At 37.6% G+C, this 13,789-nt stretch overlaps 1 protein-coding gene across 1 annotated transcript in view; it reads right to left on the bottom strand.

Annotated features, from left to right (window-relative positions):
* Window positions 1-13,789, bottom strand: part of LOC140241197 (polycystin-1-like protein 2) — a 126,055-nt gene that overhangs the window by 63,014 nt on the left and 49,252 nt on the right. The window contains exons 8-11 of the mRNA XM_072320957.1: window positions 12,165-12,401; window positions 8,647-8,792; window positions 4,923-5,186; window positions 2,885-3,010 (exon numbers count right to left, since the gene is read on the bottom strand). Coding sequence (XP_072177058.1) covers window positions 2,885-3,010; window positions 4,923-5,186; window positions 8,647-8,792; window positions 12,165-12,401 — 773 coding nt within the window. The remainder of the gene's footprint in view (window positions 1-2,884; window positions 3,011-4,922; window positions 5,187-8,646; window positions 8,793-12,164; window positions 12,402-13,789) is intronic.

Here is a 13,789-nt window from a genome sequence, read left to right as displayed (position 1 = left end):
AAATGTTTCGTGATCTTGTGGGGTTCGAACCCGCAATCTCACGTCTCTGAGACGGCGCCTTTAACCACTCGGCCATACGTCTCGACGAGAAAATATGGGGAACGTAAACTTATGTATGTGAAAGATACATGGGGAATCGTTTAGTCCACATTCCATTTTCATTTTCAGTTTTAAACTGCAAAATTGTCAATCTGATGAGGAGATTTCAAAGAATAAAATGCATGATTACTGCAGCTTATTGTCTCAGCTACAACATATTAAAGTTTCAGAGGAAATGAAGCAAAATCAGCTGAGATAAAGGTGCTTAAACGTTGTTAAGTCAATTGATGCTTTTAAAAAAAATCACCTCCCATAGACAATACACGTAAACTTGTCCGATTTTGCGTCTTTACCTTTAATCACAATTTAAGGTATGATGACGTCATCAAATATCAAAAGCACGACATGGACTTAAAAGGCAAATGTTCAAAGTACAACATATCTGAATTTGGGATAATATTGAGCTTAAACAACAGAGATACGAGCAAATGAATGTCAGAAACAGTACCTTAAAAAAATTAATTCCACTTTTTTGATTTCAGATGACGATATGATGACATCATATTGTAATTATGGAAATAATGATACTTGAAACGTTATTTTCAATTCATATGCTTTTGTAATATGCAAGAAAAACATAGGGTCACCTGACGATTTAAAGAGCTATGGCGAAATAAACAAAGACATGTTTTTTCACTATATTTGCACATAGATGCGCACGCGAAATTTCAACTTTGACGCCAGTGCATTGCTCTGTTATTTGTCAAAATCGATCAGAAATCAATGGATATTGTTACTCAAAGTATCAGGAATCCAGATCAGTCAAAAAATGTGCATTTTCATGTTACTGACGCGCTGTGCGCGCGAAAATGCGCGGACGGACGCGCACGCGCAAAATTGTTTGAAACGCTTAAAATTGTCTGAAACTTCGAGATTTCCCATTGGAAAGTTGTTTTGAGCCTTTTAAATGTTTGACGCGCGCTTACGCGTCCTAGATGACGTCCTAGGTAATTAGCATCAGAGAAAGAAAGATAGAGCGTGACCTGAACTTTATGTCCACAAAAACTGATACAGAAAGGACCTTTAGTTATGAAGTTATGATCGATCATGTAACATGGTCCGAAAATCACAAAATGGCGCCTAGATGACGTCATAGATACGTTACTGTCATGAAAACCTTATTGTGGCTAGATATTGTCATGAGACATGTTGACTGAAAATGTCATGTTACTCCGTAATGTCATTCTTGAGATATTGACGACACAAAATAGGCCAGAAAGAAAGAAGAATAAGAAAAAAGACAGATTTTGACAATCACAATAGGTGATACGCTAAAAGCGTATCACCTAATGAGTGCTGAGTGGCAGAGCGATCACAATGCAATATTACATTAATTCCGAGTACGCATTCGCTTTAACAAACATTTCAATAACATTTTGTTAACATACAATACTTACCACATCTTTTCATTCGAGTTCTAAATTCAACACTGTTCCTCTTTTAAATTGGTTTTCATTATTTTGAATTATAATCCATTTCTTTTTATATTTGCCCACTATCATTTTCATAAACTATTCGTAGCCATGCGTTCCTCAACTTATCTTCCCCCATCTTTAACAAGTATACATTCCTTTACCACTTTTGCCTTCAATAATATTGACTCCAAGCTGTGTTGATTTACTGGTCTATAATGTACGGTAAACTTCTTCCAGATTATATGTAGTGTACATCATAGTTTACTCTTCCACAGTTTTTGATGCTCCTCCTGTTGTTCCTTATACATGGTCAAATATCACATTCTAAGCCCCAGTCCCACAGTCGCTCAAACAATCCTCTGCGTCCAGCGTTGCGTCCAAAAAGTCCATTTAAAAATTATACTTTTTATGATGCAACGCCAGACGCAGAGCATTGTTTGAGCAACTGTGTGACTGGGGCATTAGCAGCTATCCTATAGCCACTCTGCATGCAGGTGACATATCTTCAGATAGTACTTTTGAATTTTGTATACATATATGTATACAAAATTCAAAAGTACTATATATGCATTATACATAAATATTGTTTTGAGAAGCTGCGCCTAGTCTTCGCAATATTCACCTAAAGTTTATGTTTGAAGAAGGGGAGGGGATCTTTGTCCCTTGCTCAAACGTGAAGATGAACAAAAGCTGCCGCAAGTGCCAGGGGATACAATCACATTGCATGGCAATGGACATTTCTAGTTTTTTAAGGACATGATTGCCCAAGCCATTCCTGAAAACATATCTCTCAATGATTAAGAATAACCAAAGATTAACTCAGGCTGACGATATCACTTTTGCAGAATATTCAACATAGTAAAGGTCAAAGTAGGTGAGGTCAACCTAAGTTTGAATAAAATTGAAGAGGTAACAAAAGTGCATCATTAATGACTAAACCTTAGCAAAATAACTGCGGTATGATATCATACAAATTAACAAAATAAAAAAGAGTCATGACAGGGCTTCAGTGTTCTCCTTACTTTAATACAAGCAGAAGGTTAATCTATTTGACTTGTATATCATTATCTTAATATTGAACTTATTGAGGTTTCTCTGTACATAGCAAGTGACATGATAAAAGCAGTCGACAGACAGTATGTTCATTTGTACAATTTCCAAACAACTCCATTCACCAAGGAGTGTTCCTGGATGGTTGCTCTTGGGAAAGTTCCAGTTTAATCAAACTTCATGAGTGAATTACTGACACAATGGTTCACCAGTGAGTAAATGTGCTAACATCTGAAAAAAAAAGTCAAGACTCACTGGGTGAGGTTTCACATAGCTATAGTCTCATAACTACAGGACCTGGAATAGCGAAAGACTGTTACCTGGGTTTCCACTGAGATCTCATTCTCCTCCTGAGTCACCTGGGCTATGACAGCACTTGTCTGCTGCAGAGACTCCATGTCTCTTACCTCCATCTGCTGGATGCTGGTCATGATGGCTGCTCTCGCCTGATAAAAAGAACAGCCGATGAAGCATGTATGTCTTATACATATATATGATGCTGTTTTTGGTACCTCAGGGTACCAACTGATTGTGCCATTTTGTTGAATAATCTATTTTTTCAAGTGCAGTACACTGGGTTACAAACAAAGGTGAGAAGGTAATTTTGTGCTTTTGTTTGTGGTGTGAGTGATCTTAAAACAGCAATGATTGAATGCCAATGTACACATCAAATATGTCCTGCATTATGTACATTTCATTCTCTCTCCCCCCTCTCTTTCACTCTCTCTGATTACAGTACTAAACTCAATGCAGTGCTGTTTTAATGGTGGCATGATCAGTCCACAGATGAATCTTGGGTCAAGTTTGTAGATCTCTTTCTAAATAAATCTCCAAATAGTACTTAGTTTATGAGAAAATATACAAAATTTATTTAAATCATTATTGTTCTCAGGGCTCACATGTAACACAAACACAAATAAACTGGAACAACACTTAGACAAAGCGGACCTCCGCCAAGCAGATTATTTCCGCCCATACATGCATGCTGACAATTGCCAAATTTTCCAATGCAGAAGCCTTTTGTTTAGGCCCAAGCAGAGCACACGTTTCAGAACCCATAAACCTCAAATACATGCAGCTTGAACTCCAAAGTTCATTGACTGTATATGTCAAAAGATAAAAAATCTGTTCAAAATTCCTGGATCACTACCAAAATTTAATCATCTGTAGCTTGTGTCATTATGAACTTTTCCTTCAAGTTTCATCAAAACCTGTTCTCAACTTTGTGAGTTATTTTGCACACAGGCAAACAAACAAACAAAAGCCGATGAAAACAGAACCTCCTTCATTGGTGGAGATAATAACAGGGGTTCTTGAAGATGTTTGATTGTTTTATACAAGAAACTTTCATACTTTTGTTCTTTATGATGTTCATGGTATTGTGCAGTTTGTTTGTTTGTTTTTATCACGTAGTCTATGTCTCAGAACTGACACTGTTCTCCTTGCACCAAAGACTTGGTTGGAGAGAGAGACTATACTGTAGTCTCATTGTGTATTAGTGCAACTGTTTTTGTTTTGTAAATGCAGAGCAACCAAGTTCATTGTTGACTGCAGCTCCTTGAGCCATGCAATCTTCAAACAAAGAGACAGGGTGGTTCCCAAGAGTTTTGCCCCGTAGGTCCTTAGAGTTTACAATTATTTTAGTCAGGGAGTTTGAAGAATATGACGAAATCATGACAAGTCTTTCTGTTGAAATGGTGGTGATCGTGCAATTTTTTTGCTGGTTATGCAATCATTTTTTGATCATCAGACAGAGTCTTCCCTTGCTTAACTCTTCATGTGTCATGGTGGAAACCCTCTTTGTGCCACATTATTCTGAGACACTATACTTCATGCTTTGAGAAAACATTCTGTTTTTCAAGTCTATGTATTAACTTCTATAGATTTCTGTTGAGCTGGGCAAATAGTGAGTACAGTTGTAGAGAAAATGCCAAGCTTTGCTTTGATGTACTATTGTATGACAAATCTATGATTGTTTTTCTTTCACATGACCAGTAGCTACATTACTGCAAAGGCATGACTGTTGCACACAAAACAGTGACAGAAACTTAGAAATTACTCTCAAATCCAGTAGAGAACACCGCTTGATAGTCAATCACTACATGAAATTCAAGCTATATATGTGAGAGGAACGGAAACGCTTTCATTGTACCGCGGCATTTGGCGATTTATCGATCGGATGGGCGTATTGGTGCGTTTGAGCAGAATATGCGAAGTTGGCATGCCGTCGACTGAGTCGGACGTGCGAACGTGGCGCATAAAGAGTTAAATGCAAAGTAATTGGTAAAAATGGATAAATACTTGTTCTGTTTGTTCTTTTGATTTTTCCTTGCCAAAGTGTCACAGAAGTCAACTGACCTCAACTCTCTTAGCTGTCTTTCTGGCCAGGTATTCTCTCTCATCTGTCAATTCCTCCTGGGTCAAACTGTCCTGGAGATTGAGATCACTGGAAGCCTCAATGTTGAGAAGAGAGGTCATAGTAAGCACAAGTTGAGAGGCACCCTGGGAATCCCCTGACACCACAAGGTTGTCCAGGACATTGTCATCACTTGACAGTAGCTCTAGGACACTGTCAGTGATGGATGCATCAGGTTGACTAAGGTCAAGCTGGGGCTCAAAAACCTTAGGAGAGGCATCCATGGTGGTGCAGACAAAATAAAGATGGAATGCAATAAAACAGTGGATGAATACAGAAAACCAGACACAGTACATAAACACATTATGTTGTGATTACGGATGATATGATTTAAAAAAAAAAAAATAAATAAATAAATACATTGTTGTGTTTGCTGTTTCTTTCTTTCTTTTTTTTGATATTACATATTGATTTATTATATGTAGCATTAGCTAGTACAAACACCTTACACTGTCTTGGATACATCACAGACAGAAGTAGAAATGTCACTATGCCGACTGGTATGCCTCCACTATAATGCATGGTTCTCCAGTGTGTGACAACAGTTTCACATCAGAAATGTCACTTTGGCAAATGGTACACCTCCGCCATAATGCATGGTTCTCCCAATAGGTCTATACTAGGCCTTGACAATGTGTGATAATTTAACATACTTTAACAACTTTCCTCGAACTAGGTTTAAATGGATGAATGGTCATACAAACGTATTGTCTAAGAGATCAGGTACTCTGTATTTGGGGATTTGAGGATTTTTACTTGACTTTTGACCCTTTTATAAGTTTATGAATTTAGTAATTTCCAAGGGCTGGAGGAAAAAATGTAATTTCAGTATCACAAAGTAAAACTTTAGCATTTTATTCTGGCCTTTGACACTTGACCTTTGACCCTAGAATTCCCAAGAGTATCACTGTCATGCATAGATATGTATTAAAGGGATTGTACAATTTTGGTTGAGGTGAGGATTTAGCTTTTAACGTTATGTGAGATATTCAGAAACCCCTCTATAAGATGTCAATGAGCATGCAGTTCGAAGTGGTATCAAAAGTTAATTTTTTGAAAATCGATTTTGAAATGGCTGAGATATCCAAAAACAAGGTGAAACAAAGAGATCCTAATAAAAGGTGTGGCCTGTCGCCTTTTATTATCATCACTTTTTTTGATATCTCAGCCATTTGAAAACCAATTTTCATCAAATAAACATTCTTTCTAAAATTACATGCTCTTTCACATTTCATAAGAGGTTTCTCATTATCTCATTAAGGAGTGTTCAAAACATGAATCCCCTCCTCAACCAGTACTGTACAGTCCCTTTAAGGTTCATGATGATACCTTGAGCCACTTCCGAGATATGGAGGAAGAACTGAAATTTAGCATTTTAACTTGACCTTTTACCTTTTGGCAAACACCTTTCCCAGCAAATTTCAATTGGGTAAACATTGGGCACACTAAGTTTCAAGAAAAATCCTGGAGGCATTGCATAGATATGAGGGAAATAGTGAAATTTTGAGGAGTTAACCTGGCCTTTGACCCTTGACCTTTGACTCCTTGACCCCACAATTCCTAAGATAATCACTGCCAGTCAGTACATGCATATATACCAAGTTCTATGAATGTACCTTGAACCATTTCTGAGATGAGGAGAATAAAAGTGAAATTTTAACATATTCACTTGACCTTTGACCTCATAGCTCATACTCTCTCCAAAGAATCTTTATTAGGTAGTTCATAAATACACTTAGTTTCAAGATAATACCTTCAGGCATTGCACAAATATTAGAAAATAATAGTGACATTTTGAGCATTTGATCTTGACCTCTGACCTAGAGCATGTGCACCCAAAAGTTGATACGCACTACGCCCACTCATGCATTAATATACATGCCAAGTTTCATTAGGATGCCTCTAACGTTCTTTTAGTTACGCCGTCCACAAAATTGATTAATGGACGGACGTACACTGTAAGGACAGACAAAAGGACGGACAACCCAAAAGCATAATGCCTCCAGTGACACTTTGTGGCAAAGGCATAATAACTGACATGTTTCTCACAAATGTGTTGAGTGTTCACTTTCCTAGAAATAGGTTTAACTGGATGAGTGATGGCTATAATGTTTAACAGAACAGATACATGTACTTGGAGATTTGAGTATTTTTCCTTGACTTTTTACCCTTTTATAAGTTTGTGCATTGAGTAATCTCCAAGGTATGGAGAAAAAGTGTAATTTCAACATTAAATAGAAAAACTTTAGGATTTTAATCTGGCCTTTGACCCTTGACTTTTAACCCCATGACCCTTAAATCCCCAAGATAATCACTGTGAGGCAATACATTCATAAATATACACGAAGTTTCATGATGATTCCTTTAGCCACTTCAGAGATATGGAGGAAGAAGTGACATTTAGCATTCTTTGTGCCAAAAACTTTCCAAGAGAATCTCTATTGGGTAATACATTGGACACTAAATTTCAAGAAAATACTTTCAGGCATTGCAAAGATATGGGGGAAATAGTGAAATTTTGAAAAGTTGACCATGACCTTTAATCTTTGCCTTTGACCCAAAATATATAAGCAGGAGAATCACAGTAAGGTAGTCAACGCATATGTACTAAATCCTATGAATATACATGTACCTTGAACCATTTCTGAGATATGGAGAATAGAGTGAAATTTGCGCATTTTCACTTGACCTTTGACCTGATCACCCAAACCTTTCTCTAGATAATCATTATTCGGTAATATGTGTTTACACTAAGTTTGAAGGAAACACCTTCCGGCATTGCATAGATATAGGGGAAATAGTGAAATTTTGAGCATTTGACCTTCATCTTTGATCTTTGACCTTCAGCATGTGCACCCAAAATGTGATAGGCACAACTTCATTCACTCATACATGTATGCCAAGTTTCATTATGATATCTCAAACAGTTCTAAAAAGTTATGCTGTCCAAAAAATTGATTACGGACGGACAGACGGACGAACAAGCCAAAAACATAATGCCTCCGGCAACCCTTCATGGTGGAGGCAAAAAACCATTCACCAATACATCAACTTGGCATTATCTATAAATGTCAGACATCAATGTCAGGGTAATAACCATCTCAGGAAGAGGTATAACCCTGACACTGATGTCAGGGTTTATACATTTATAGTAAATGTCATATGATGCTAGCCACATAGTTTTCACAATACAATACCAATAAACTTGGCCTCTAAGAGGGGACATCAGAGTGTGCTCAACAGCTGTGTTACTGAAAGTACTGTTGGCTCCAATGGCCATTATGATATACTATCTATTGTCATCAACAAAAGCAAAGCCACACCAAAATCTCTTTCCAAAACATGTGTAGGTAGTATGTGCTGGAACGGAAATTTTCTTGACACCTTACAGGATACTGTACGAGCTGATATTTTCACAGTGGGTTTATTTTCGCGAATTTCGCGAATCGACTTCGAACCGCGAAAATAACAACACGCGAAAATAACAACGCGCGATTAACTAAGTTCAGTTAGACCCTCGTAACCGCGAAATAAACAACACGCGAAAATGTCCTCCAAGTAGCATTTCGCGAAAATATCTGTACGCGAAGATTTCAGCTCGTACAGTAATCATGACACTGAATTTGTTGCATGAATCTGGTGAACTGAAAACGTATGAAAACAAACCTTAGTACTGACTGTTGTACGAACGTTAGCTCCATGCTCATCTGAAACTACAATGTTGACATCCACACGGAAGTCTCTACTTGCAATACCCACAGGTAGTTGGGTAGATGGAATGTTTGGATCAACACCAAAATAAATGAGGCTGCCTGTATACAATTGCAAGTCAGCAATATGGAATTAGAGCAGGTTATCCAGAGAGTAATTCTTATCATATGCAGGAAAAAAAGAGCAGTCTACAGGAACACGAAAACACTGTTATAATGAGGTTGCCGGAACTACCATTTTACCTTGTTATAACCAGTACCTCATTATAAATGTAGTAGCAAAGAGACTAGCTAAAAACAGTAACGGTAATTGTGCCTACATACATGTATATTTAAGTTAAACCCCTCCCATCCAACCCCCCCCCCCCCCAAAAAAAAAAAAAAAAAAATGACCCATCTCTCATGAAGGTGCTCCTGTGACATGAATTTGATGATCCTATCACACTGCTGGATTAAATAATAACAATCTGGCTTTAAAAACAAGGCAAGTGCCAAAATGTGTCTTGCCCATTTGCATAGAAGAAATTAACGTTTTTCTAACTCCCGGAAGTTCATTGACCCTGCCTATGACCTTTGACCTTGTGGTGGCCTTCAACTCCCCAAGGGACATTTACCAGCCAAGTTTGGTCGCAAACGGACATCTGGATCAAAAGATATGAGCCATAATCGAAAACGTGCCATAAAAACTTAAAGGGTGTGTATAGTTCTGGTCGAGGTGATCATGAGGATTTAGCTTTTAACGTTTTGCGAGATACATGTTGTATTCAGAAACCACTCTATGAGATGTCAGAGAGCATGCAATTTTAAGGGGTATCAGAAGTTTATTTGATGAAAATCGGTTTTGAAATGGCTGAGATATCCAAAAACAAGGTGAAACTAGAATTATCACTGAAGGTAATTAATACCCCCGCCCCTAGTGTTGCTTTGAGATGTCCTGAGGGCAATGGCGTTAATACCAAGTTTGTGCACTTGGAAACAGAATAATTTTAGTTTACTGTACAATTACAGAGTTGACACTGAGTTCCACAAGGTTTGGGTAAAAAGTGTGGTTACCATGGCAATGCATTGTCTGATACGAACACAAGGGACATTTTGCATAACTACATTTAAAGGCAAGTTCACCTTCATTAACATAAGGATTGAGAGAATGTAGCAATATTAGTAGAACACATTATTGAAAGTTTGAGGAAAATCGGACAATCCGTTCAAAAGTTATGAATTTTTAAAGTTTTTGTGCAGTCACCGCTGGATGCGAAGACTACTGCAGTGTATGATGTCACATGTGTACAACAATATAAGGAAAGTATAAAGAGAATTCCACAAAATTTCATCTTTTGAAAAAAGTACACATTCCCTTGACTCGTTACTGACATATGTATGGGTAATATTATTCCCATTGCCTGTAGAAAGAGGCAAGTCAAGTGCTCTTTTAGTATGCAAAAAAGTGAAAATATGTTTAATTTTCTTTACATTTTCTTTATACTGTTGTACTCATATGATATCACGAGCCTTAGTAGTCTCCTCATCCAGCGGTTCCAACAAAAAAATTTTTAAAATTCATAAATTTTGCATCGATTGTCCAATTTTCCTCAAACTTTCACTGATGTGTTCTACTAATATTGCTGCATTCTCTCAACCCTTGTGTTTATGAAGGTGAACTTGTCCTTTAAAGACCATCATACACACCAAATTTGACCTTCATAGCTTGAATGGTCTATTTTGATACAAAATTGAGTGGTTACCATGGCAACACATTTTCCTTAAACTAATACATTGGTGTCTTGCAAAACTACACTTCTAGATCATGATATCATACTAAATTTGACTTTAATTGCTTGAATGATGGAAAAGTTATTCGATCTGCAAGGTTTTGGTAAAATTGTGGTTACCATGGCAACGGTTTGTGTGACAAACACAAAAATTATGTGTTCCACATCTATACCTCAGGGCCATAATGCCTACGAACTTTGGTTTCAATTGCTTGAATGCTGTGGAAAAAGTTCACTCCACAGGGTTAAAAAAAAAAAAAAAGGTGCGGTTACCATGGCAACGCATTGTCCAATACAAATTGTCCAAATACAAAGGACATTTTGCAAAACTACACTTAAAGACCATCATACACACCAAATTTCACCTGCATAGATTAAATGGTTCAATTTGATACAAAAATGAGTGGTTACCATGGCAACACATTTTTCTTACATTAAAGGTGGATAGTCCCGGTAGTGTAGAGGGCGCTGTTGATGATACTGCCGATCACCGTTAGCATTAATACGAAGATTACCGAAGTTGAGCTGTCATCAAGAGTAAAGTGCGTAGGTGTTGCTAAGTAACGTTGCCTTCGTTGTCTTCTCTGCGCGTCGCGCACACTGTAGTAATGCCAGGGTGCGTGCATATGTGCTTGTTATTATGACATCACAAAAGAAGTTTGCGAAAGCTGTCATCCCCCTCAGCCGAATCATGAGCCGAACTGTGATCCGACCACTGACTACAGTGAATCGGACTTCTTCGGACTCGGGGAAGTGGGCCAAAGCGTAAGCGCTAAAGAGGAGTCGATAGCATTCAGGTCTCTATAGGAAACTTGCGCCGTGCGCCCGCGTACGCATTTGACTAAAACACCGGGACCATGCACCTTTAACACATTGGTGTCTTGCATATCTACACCTCCCAATCATCATACATACTAAATTTGACCTTAATTGCTTGAATGATGTGGAAGTTATTCAATCCACAAGGTTTTGGTAAAATTGTGGTTACCATGGCAATGCTTTGTCCAACAAACACAAACATTATGTGTTCCACATCTATGCCTCAAGGCCATAATGCCTACCAAATTTGATTTCAATTGCTTCAAAACTGTGGAAGTTGTTCACTCCACAAGATTTAGAAGAAAACATGCGGTTACCATGACAACACATTGTCCGACAAACACAAAAAGCATGTCTTGCACATCTGTACCTCAATATCATCATTTACCCTAAGTTTCATTTAAATTGCTTCAAAACTGTAGAAGGAGTTCGCGACGCAAGATTTTGCAACAGACTCATAGTCACATTTTACCTGCTTTCTGTAAGTTTGGTGATCCCATCATCGTGCCATAATTTGTTGTGAAAATGCAGTGCTTTTCAGGTAAAGGTCAAATTCCCTTAACCTGTGACCTTGGTGGATTTTTTTTTTCCAACTTAAGTGCACCCAAATTAGACCATGATACACCATACCAGCTGAGCATGAAATATGGCCAATATAGTGCACGGAAGACATATGACATGGTGTCAACTGTGCTAATGGGGAAGCACTACTGAATCCAAAGCATTGTGTAGTGGCTTTCTAATCAGGAGCATTGTGTAGTGGCTTTCTATTCAGGAGGTACATGTATGCATGATATCATGTATGAAAGATATAGCACATTGTATCATAGAATTTGGGAGTAGAGTATAGCCAAGGACTGCTTATAATTCTGATAGGCAACTTTACCTGCTGTTTCTCCATCCCTGTGAGAGCTGAGCAAGGCCAAATGCTCTGCCCCTGTGACTGCTGTGATCTCATAACTAACTGGCTCATCGTCATCGTGGAAGCCTTGGCACTGAATAGTAAATTCTGTTTCAAGGACTGTGCCCTCAAGAGGCCAGATACTGCAGGATCCAAGAGTTGGAGGGGCATTTGTGTGGAAGGTGTATTCAGCAAAGGTAGATGCTCCACTCCACGTTTGTACTACCAACAATGCATGGAAAGAATCCAAGAAATACATTAGAGACATCTGTCACTTAAAGTTTATTAAAGTCTATTGATATCAAAAACGTATATGAAACAATTAAATAATTTCATTTGAAGTGATAAACTACTCTATTTTTTAATATTATTATTATCATTATTAGTATTTCTTAATCTTATCATCATTATTATTATCATTACTATTACTTTAATTATCATCATTATCATTCATATATTTATTCATTTGGCATTTCAACATAAAATACAAATAGAAAATCATATTACATGCTATAATATAAAGAATGTGGTGATTCTCGGTGCATGCCAGGGGAGGAAAAGGCAAACTTAATCACTGAGGCTCGAGACCTTCCTCCCTAGCCATTGTATGCACCAGGATTCAGCTGTATCAATGTAAAGCAATTACACACAATGTTCAATGATTCATTATTTAAATATATATTATATATATATATATATATATACAGTTAAACTCGCCTAAGTCGACATCGCATATGTCGAATAATCGCGCAAGTCGATAATTTTAAAAAGTCCCGATTTTTCCCCATTGACTTACGTGTATTAATTCACTCATAAGTCGAATTTTTTAAGTCGAATACTCGCTTAAGTCGATGAAATTCCAAGAACACTTTCACGGAAAAACCATTGAATTCACTGTGCCTAAGTCGAATAAAATTTTATTGTGTAATAAATCACTGTCAAAATCACGAGACGCCAGTTTTTGTTTACATACAGTATATACCAAAAGAAACTGCGTAAATAAACATTAACGTTTCATTAACGCAAGCGGTTTCACCTGAATCGTTAGTAACGCAAACTAACGATCGGGAAAATTAACGTTTGTAGCAACGATGAGTAACGATCCCTAGCGCAAATTAACGATGTTTCGTTAACATTAACGATAGGTAACGCAAGAACTCACGCGAGATTTTGGTTTTGTAACGAGACCTGGTGAAAGGACGACGTAGCCACTGCCGAGTGTAGCGATCTATGCCTTATATTTAGCGGAGTCTTTTCGCGAATCGAATCACGATTTCGCGAATGGTTAATTTGCGACCGGGGTCACCAAAAACGCACGCCGGGCCACCAAAAAAGCCGAATGTTTGCCTTCAGTTTTGGAAATGAAGCGGTAACAATCGGTTCCATAAGATGCTGAATAAATGTCAGATGTTTGCTCTTTTAATTTTGGAAATGAATAACAGTAATATTCGATTCCGTATAATACTAAAGTAAATGTCGGATGTTTGCTTATACTTTTGGAATGTCAGAGATTTGATTTTGCGTTCGGAAATGAATAAGGATAAAAAAAAGTATCTGGAAGATGCTGAAATAAATGTCGAATGTTTGCTTTGACGTTCGGATATGAAAAA

The sequence above is a fragment of the Diadema setosum genome, chromosome 17 (assembly GCF_964275005.1).
Source record: "Diadema setosum chromosome 17, eeDiaSeto1, whole genome shotgun sequence".
NCBI classification, from domain to species: Eukaryota; Metazoa; Echinodermata; class Echinoidea; order Diadematoida; family Diadematidae; genus Diadema; species Diadema setosum.
This window is presented reverse-complemented; position numbering and strand designations above follow the sequence as displayed.